Source organism: Myotis davidii, unplaced genomic scaffold (genome assembly GCF_000327345.1).
Source record: "Myotis davidii unplaced genomic scaffold, ASM32734v1 scaffold73, whole genome shotgun sequence".
Taxonomy (NCBI): domain Eukaryota; kingdom Metazoa; phylum Chordata; class Mammalia; order Chiroptera; family Vespertilionidae; genus Myotis; species Myotis davidii.
Genome location: NW_006286675.1, coordinates 3018915 through 3027210, shown reverse-complemented (window position 1 = coordinate 3027210; position 8296 = coordinate 3018915). Strand labels below are relative to the sequence as shown.

The 8296-nt window shown below is 44.8% G+C and overlaps 1 protein-coding gene across 1 annotated transcript in view; it reads right to left on the bottom strand.

The window, feature by feature from the left end:
- Window positions 1-8296, bottom strand: part of IRAK2 (interleukin 1 receptor associated kinase 2) — a 79023-nt gene that overhangs the window by 13024 nt on the left and 57703 nt on the right. The window contains exons 9-11 of the mRNA XM_006758261.2: window positions 7362-7476; window positions 4472-4581; window positions 2763-2958 (exon numbers count right to left, since the gene is read on the bottom strand). Coding sequence (XP_006758324.2) covers window positions 2763-2958; window positions 4472-4581; window positions 7362-7476 — 421 coding nt within the window. The remainder of the gene's footprint in view (window positions 1-2762; window positions 2959-4471; window positions 4582-7361; window positions 7477-8296) is intronic.

The window sequence follows — 8296 nt, the reverse complement described above, 5'->3', positions numbered from 1 at the left end:
GCCAGTGGAAAGGAGACCATTGAAAAGACTCCCACCAGCAGGGTCAGAAAAGAAGAGGAACTAAATACACAAACATTTCCTCTGTCTCCCCTACATGCAGGCTCTATGCAAGGCTCTTTGCAGAGGTCACTGAGTGCTCACCAAAAAACACATACAAAACACTGAGAAATGCAGTGTTCCCAATAAGAGAAACCAAAGTTCAAAATCATACTGTTAGTCAATGGCAGGGCTGAGAAAGAGTGCAGGGAGCCAGTGGGCACTGAATGAATGAGTGAATGAGTGAATGAATGAATGAATGAATGAACAAATAAGGAAGTCAATTGTTACACTAAGAGCTGAGTTAAAAAGTCAAGAGTAAACAGAAATCAGGAATGATGGTGTAAAGGTAGGAATAGTAAAACAAACCACTATAATCATCATCATCATCTTGATATTTGCAAAGTACTATGCTAACCAGGTATATATATTACCTTATTAATCTTCATATATATAATTTACTCCCCATTTTACAGAGGGCAAAACTGAGGTCCAGCGTTATAGGTGATGGATGTGCCCTAGGTCACACAGCTGAAAGTAACTGAGCCGGGACCCAAATCCATGCTCTTAACCTCTGCACTACAGTGCCTGGTGGTTTTGGGGTTCAGTCCCCCTAGGTCTTACAGAAGCAGGAGCCTGGGGGAGCCCTGATGAGCTTCACTGAACCACCCAGTGAGGCTGACAGGGGCAAGGAAACCAGAAGAGCCCATGAGCTAGGAGACAGAAGGAAGCAAAATCTTACATGTGTTTGTGGGCTAAGGGCAAAAGGTGGCTCAGGGGGAGGGCACTAGTTAGTGGGAGAGGTGGACAGCCAGGGGTTTGGGGTCAGAGAGAGGAAGTATAGAGTTGAAGGCTGGAGAGGGAGAGAGAAGGCAAGGTCCAAAATGCAGTTTGCTTGTTCTTGGCAGATGTCAACCAGGGACTCACTTTTCTCAGCCAGTATTTCCTAGACCAGGTTCTATGGGACATGGATGCTGAGAGAAACTGAAAAAATAAGGTTCAGTTATCAAAATAATTTGGGAAACACAGCATACTGTTTGCCCAGCTGTGGTAAATCCACAATGATCAGATTAGGAGCTCATTATCATATTAAAGGCTCTGATTAATTTTGTGGTAAAGAAATCTGCTTGACTTTGATTAACCCAGATTTCTCAAACCTATTTGCCCCCAAAACCTTTAAACACATCAAACCTACAGAGATCTCAAGGAATTGGTATTCTGTAGAAATATACACTGGAGACTATTTTCAGACCATGAGCTCCTGGGGGAGGGATTGTGTTTAAGTTACATTGGTAGTCTACACAAATTCTACATACAGTAATACAGTAATACCAGACAGATGGTGGTGAGGATGAGTATATGGATAGTGAATAGATGCACAGCTGATGGATGGATGGATGGATGGATGGATGAGTGGATAAATGTTGAATGAATGATGACTGGAAAGATGGATGGACAGATGGACAAAAAAGATGAATGGACAAACACAACTGGATAGAAAATTAGGCAGCTGGGTGGGAATCCGGGAAATCAGGAGATGATATCTATAGCTTACTACAATCTGGACACTCATGAGGGGTTTTACTTCAAGGGTTGGCAGATTTTTTTCTTTAACAGGCTAGAGAGTAAATATCCTATATAATAAAAGCCTAATATGCAAATCAACTGAACGGCGGAATGACTGGCAGAACAACTGGTCACTATGATGCACACTGATCACCAGGGGGCAGATGCTCAATGCAGGAGCTGCCCCCAACCCGCAGGCCCCAGGCCAGCCAAGGTGGGTGCCAGCAGGGGCCCCCCAATCGCCCTGCCAGTTGCCCCACAGATCAGCCCCGATCGACAGCCAGGCCTAGGGACCCTACCCACGCATGAATTTCATGCACCAGGCCTCTAGTTTTAAATATATTTTTATTGATTTCAGAGAGAGGAAGGGAGAGGGATGGAGAGAGAGATAGAAACATCAATGATAAGAGAGAATCCCACTGGGGATCGAGCCTGCAACCCAGGCATGTGCCCTGACCAGTAATTGAACTGTGACCTCCTAGTTCATAGGTTGATGCTCAACCACCAAGCCAAGTCAGCTGGGTGAGAGTAAATATTTTAGGTTTTATGGGCCACAAACCAAGTCTCTGTCACATATTCTTCCTTTTTTAAAAAAATTATTATTATTTAACTGAGGCCCGGTACACAAAATTCGTGCCGGGGGGTGGGTCCCTCAGCCTAGCCTGCACCCTCTCCAATCTGGGACCCCGGGGGATGTTTGACTGCTAGTTTATGCCTGATCCCTGTGGGCAATCTGGGACTGCTGGCTCCTAACCGCTCACCTGCCTGTCTGCCTAATTGCCTCTAACCACTCTGCCTGCCTACCTGATTGCCCCTAACCACTCTGCCTTCCAGCCTGATCACCCCTAACTGCTCTCCCCTGCCGGCCTGATCACTCCTAACTGCCTCTGCCTCAGCCCCTGCCACTGTGGCTTTGTCCAGAAGACGTCCAGTCTAATTAGTATATTACCCTTTTATTAGTATAGATCTTTTATGAATATAAAAACTATTCTTAGTTATAGGTCATAGGCTAGTTTTGGCCTGTGGGTCATAGTTAGCCAACCCCTACTGTGCTTTGATGTAACATATCTATGAGCCTCTATCATAGCCTGTCCTTACACAGGAGTCAGGGAAAAGACAAATGAGTATAGGCCCCCCTCAGCAGAGGAGGAAACTCTTACTATTCCACAGCTAAAGATGTCCACTCGCTTTGTCAACTGCCCCACTTTAATGAAATCTTCTGGCAGATATGCAGCTGAGGCCTGGAAAAGATGGGTCTTCATCCTGGTATATTTTGACCTTTTATTGTCAGGACACAGGTGAGACTTTGGATGAGCCAGCATGGGAGTGAAGTTTTGATCTAGCAAAACATTGGAGCTGTGGAAAAGAAAAGAGAGAGAACCTTTTCATTTGGGGCTGGACAAGAAGAGGTTGCCATGGAGACGCTTTTGGGAAACAACCAGCAATGAGCTGCAGTAAGTTAGGGTTACTGAAACCCTCAACATGGAGTTTCTGAGAGAGGAGCCCACTCCGAAAAGCCAATGAAGATGGAGCTGAGATTAATCCTGGTGCCTTGAGAATGGCATTCAGTGTGGTCAAAGAGGTGCAGCCATCCTGATCCCCACAGATGTCCACCCCAATCACCCCCAGCTGGACAAGCCCATATAGGCTATGTTGGCTCAGTCCCTCTGAGGCTGTTCCGATCCCCAGCTCTGGCCCAGCTAACTCAAGTCTAAGGGCCAGCATCCTTCGTGACTGAACCTGTCCAGATTGGAGAAAATAAGAGCAATAAAAATATTCTTGAACCTAGTCATCTAAACCATGGGAGTGAACTCTCAGAAAGTACTCCAAAAGTGAGGGGGGACAACAAACTCAGCTATGTGTACAAATATTCAATACAGAACTAACCCTCTGAGAGTTTTTTTAAAAAGTAGACACCAATTCTAATGTCCACTATTAGGAGTGGGTAAGTAAATTATGGGTAATCCGTGCAATGGAAGCCTAAGAAGTCACTGGAAATAATGACATGCAATGTGGAAAAATGTTTACCATATTTAAGTGAAGCAGGGGAAGAGAATATGAAATGGTAACCAGGTAACTGGGCTACTTTAGGGCCAAGACTTCTGTGTGGGAAGGGGCTGAGAAAAGAAACAGAAAAATGGGAGCCAACTGATGAGTCAGGGAGGTGAGCCAGGACAACCACAGTCCTTCTGTTTCCTGTTTTGCTATTACTGTTGTTTGTGCAATCAAATAAGAATCAATGGGGAGAGACAAAAAAAAGGGGCTTCCCCTTGTCAAATGGAGAGAGGACTTTTGGGGAAGTGTGGGTTCTATGGTTTCAAGCTCAATTTTGCCAAATTCTCTGATATCTTCTGGAATCTCTTCCCATGTTGCCAGTCCCCAAATGCAGAACTCTTGCTCTTGGATGGTTGGGACGTGATAGCTGGGATGTACACTAACCAGCAGGAAGCCTCCCTAACACGAATTACTTTCACCAACAGGTATACACGCGGGGGAGGGGGTCTCCAAGAAGACCCTGAGCACAGAGCTCAAAATCCCAGGGGAATTGGCAGATATGACCCAGACTTCAAGGACCAGGTGCAGACCAGCTGGACGGATGGAAAGTAAACTTCATGGGTGTGGGGTGCGTGTTGGGGAAACACCAGCTTAGAAAGACGAATGTGGTGACAGGTAGGCAGTTTGTGCTGACAGCAGCCAGAAACACTGATTTTTGAGGATGTAACAAAGAAAGGGAGACCCAAAGGAGGTGAGGTGGGGAGAGAAAGGCAAAGAGAAGAGAGACAGAGGGAGAGGAAGGGTGCCCTGGAATGTGGTCCTGTCTCATCCCTGCAGCCAGAGCCCTTGGCAGGGTCCAGCCCACCTCTCTCACCTCTTGATGTTGCTGTGGATGATCTCCAGGCTGTGAAGGTGCTCCACGGCACGAAGCAGCCCTGAGACGATGCTGATGCGCTGGGGCCAGAGGAGGGGGTCTGAGTCACCCTGAGAGAAAGAAAAGAGGTGAAACAGTGACACCTGCTCCTTTTAAAGTCCCAATGGCAGGGTCCCGGGATCCTGTCTCTCCTCCAGCCCTTCCTATCCTCTGCAACAGCGCTCGACCCGCATGGTCTACTGGCAGGGGGACCGGTTTTGACATCTGACGGGTCTAGGTGGAAATCCCAGCTCAGACGTGCACTAGCTGTATGACTCTAAGCCTCACTTCCTTCAGATTAAAATGGAAATGTTAATCCCTATGCTTTAGGGTTGTTGTAAGGATTTAAAGAAGTGTGCGGTATGTCCCTAGCATGCGGTCTGCCACACAGTGGGTGCTCAACAAACGGCAGCTATTTTTATGACTGTTACAGTGGCAGCTCTGGAGTTTTTCTCTAAGTGGGGCTTGTTGGGAAAGGAGCTAGGGAGCTTGTGTTGGCACACCAGGCCCTGGACCTTATGCCCATTTTATGTATATATATATATATATTTGGGGAGACTTCACAAGGGATAATGGACATTGTGGGGTGGGCTAAATTCCACTCCCTTTCCTCAGGTGCTACCACTGTTTTTCTAAGACTGAATCTACAAGCTAAATCATCACTTATTTCTCGAGTCCTGTCTTAGGTCCCACATCCTCTAAGAACTGGCCTTGCTCATTGATTTCTTCTCAAAAACTCTGAAATATGGAGCCACGAAGAAGAAATAAAGGGCATCAAAATTGGAAATAAAGAAGTAGAACTGTTCTTATTCGCAGATGACATGATATTGTACATAAAAAACCCTAAAGACGCCATCAAAAAACTATTAGACTTAATAAATGAATTCGGCAATGTAGCAGGATACAAAATTAATGCCAAGAAATCTATGGCATTTCTATATACCAATAATGAACTTACAGAAAGAGACTAAAAAAGTAATCCCATTTACCATCACACCAAAAAAATTAAGATATCTAGGAATAAACTTAGCTAAAGAGGTAAAAGACCTCTACTCAGAAAACTATTGAGACCCACTGGTCAATAGAGGATCCAGAAATTGACCCAAGCCATTATACTCAATTAATATTTGACAAAGGAGGCAAGAACATACAATGGAGTCTAGACAGTCTCTTCAATAAATGCTGTTGGGAAAATTGGACAGATACATGCAAAAAAATGACACTAGACCAATAACTTACACCATACACAAAAATAAACTCAAAATGGATAAAGGACTTAAATGTAAGACGAGAAACCATAAAAATACTAGAGGAATCCAAAGGCAACAAAATCTCAGACTTATGCCGAAGCAATTTCTTCACCAATACATCTCCTCGAACATTGGAAACTAAAGAGAAAATAAACAAATGGGACTACATCAAAATGAAATATGGAGCCACATGAAACCAGTTCAAACCCTAGTCAGCTGTGTTCTTTTGGGCAAGTCGCTTTGCCTCTCTGTGCCAGACACTCCTCTTTTAGAAAATAGTAAAACCTGTTGGGTTGGGACAAGGTCTGGAGGAGACATGTGTAAAGCCCTTGTCACAGTGTCTTGCACACAGGAAGAGCTCAGCAAAACTAAGGATCATTATCATACCATGAATAACTGCTTTACTTGGACCCTGCCAAAGGAAGTAATCATTCCATGTGGAATAATTGTTTTTCCCGCTGAGGATTTTATGGGAGGGATGTTTGCTTTTAAAATTGTAATTTTCCCCAGCCAGCGTGGCTCCAGTTGAGTGTCGACCTATAAACCAGGAGGTCACAGTTCAGTTTCTAGTCAGGGCACATGCCTGGATTGTACACTCAATTCCCAGTGTGGGTGTACAGAAGGCAGCCAATCAATGATTCTCTCATCTTGATGTTTCTCTCTCTCTCCCTTCCTCTCTGAAATCAATAAAAATAGATTTTAAATAAAATAAAATTGTGATTTCATCACTTCTCAGCCTTTTGGCTAAGCTCAAGTGATAAAACTGTAATTTTTGTTGTTGTGTTGTTAATCCTCACCCAAGAATATTTTTTCCATTGATCTTTAGAGAGAGTGGAAGGGAGAGGAAGAGACAAAGAGAGAGAAACATTGCTGTGAGAGAGACACATTGGTTGCTTCTCACATGCGCCCCAACCAGGGATTGAGCCTACAACTGAGATACATGCCCTTGACCAGAATCGAACCACAGCCCTTCAGTCTGTGGGCTGACACTCTAACCACTGAGCAAACCGGCTAGGGCTAAAATTGAAATTTTAATAAGTATTTATTTTGAAATAAAATTTTGCCTCCACTTTTCCATACTTTGTATCTTTTTTAAAAATGTTTTATTGATTTTTTACAGAGAGGAAGGGAGAGTGATAGTCAGAAACATCGATGAGAGAGAAACATCGATCAGCTGCCTCCTGCACACCCCCTACTGAGGATGTGCCCACATCCAAGGTACATGCCCTTGGCCAGAATCGAACCTGGGATCCTTAAGTCCACAGGCTGATGCTCTATCCACTGAGCCAAACTGGTTAGGGCCTTTGTATCTTTTAATTATTTTTCTTGTCCTATTGCATTGGCTATCACCTCCAGAACAATGTTGAATAAATTTAGTGCTATGGGATACTTTATCTTGCTCTTGACTTAAATGAAATGCCTGTTGTCAAATAACATTTTTATAGGGTTTTACCTGAAGATGTTTAGCCAGATCTTATGTATCCTGGACTAACTTCTCTTGAAGGGCCTCTCTCTCTCAGGACTCTTATATGTCCTTAACCATTGATTCTCTAACTGGGTACTGCCTGGTTCTGTTCTCTGACCATGACCCAGCCTCTTACCTGGCACCGGAGTCTGTCTTGTAAAGAACCATTTGCCATGTAGGGGTAGATCAAGCTGTAAAACTGTTTTCCAGTGCAGACGCCCAGCAGAGGTAAGACATTGGGGTGGCAGCATCTGAAATCAGGCATAGTGCAGAGGCGAGGAGTCAGACAGAAAGAGTAATCAAAGACTGCCCCAATTCCTCACCTCCCACACCTCTTACGCCCTCTCCACTGCCCTGAGGGCCCAGCACCAGAATAGAAAGATGAAAACTGTGTGCCTTCAAGGAGCTAGAAGCCAAGTTGCTTGAACTTATCCTGCCTCCCTGCTCTGCAGCATATGACACCTTAACCACTCCATCTTCTGGAAGCAGAGGCTTAGAGACTAAGGAACTTGCCAAGGTTATAGCTAGCAAGCAGTGAAGCCAGGATAAGATTGCAAGTCTGCTTGACTCCCAGGGCTGGAGTTCTTCCCCAAAATCCTCTTCCACTAAGCCTAAGTCATCCATTCCTTCTGTCTCCTCTTAGCCTCTTAACCACTCTTTCTTGGCCATTTTCCCTAAGACGCTCCTCTTTCACCTCCTTCTGAAACCTGAGTCTCCCAGGCAGGGCTCCGCATCTTGTATTATAAGTTGTTCCTCTAGGTAAGTGGTTCTCAACCTTCTGGCCCTTTAAATACAGTTCCTCATGTTGTGACCCAACCATAAAATTATTTTCATTGCTACTTCATAACTGCAATGTTGCCATTGTTATGAATCGTAATGTAAATACCTGATATGCAGGATGGTCTTAGGCGACCCCTGTGATAGGGTCGTTCGACCGCCAAAGGGGTCACGACCCACAGGTTGAGAATCGCTGGAATAGAGTCAATCCCTTTAGAGCAGCCCAAACTGTGAGTGCAACGTTTAATGCCCAGGGCTCTTAAGTGATCGCCAACCAAACAGCCCTGAGCCAAG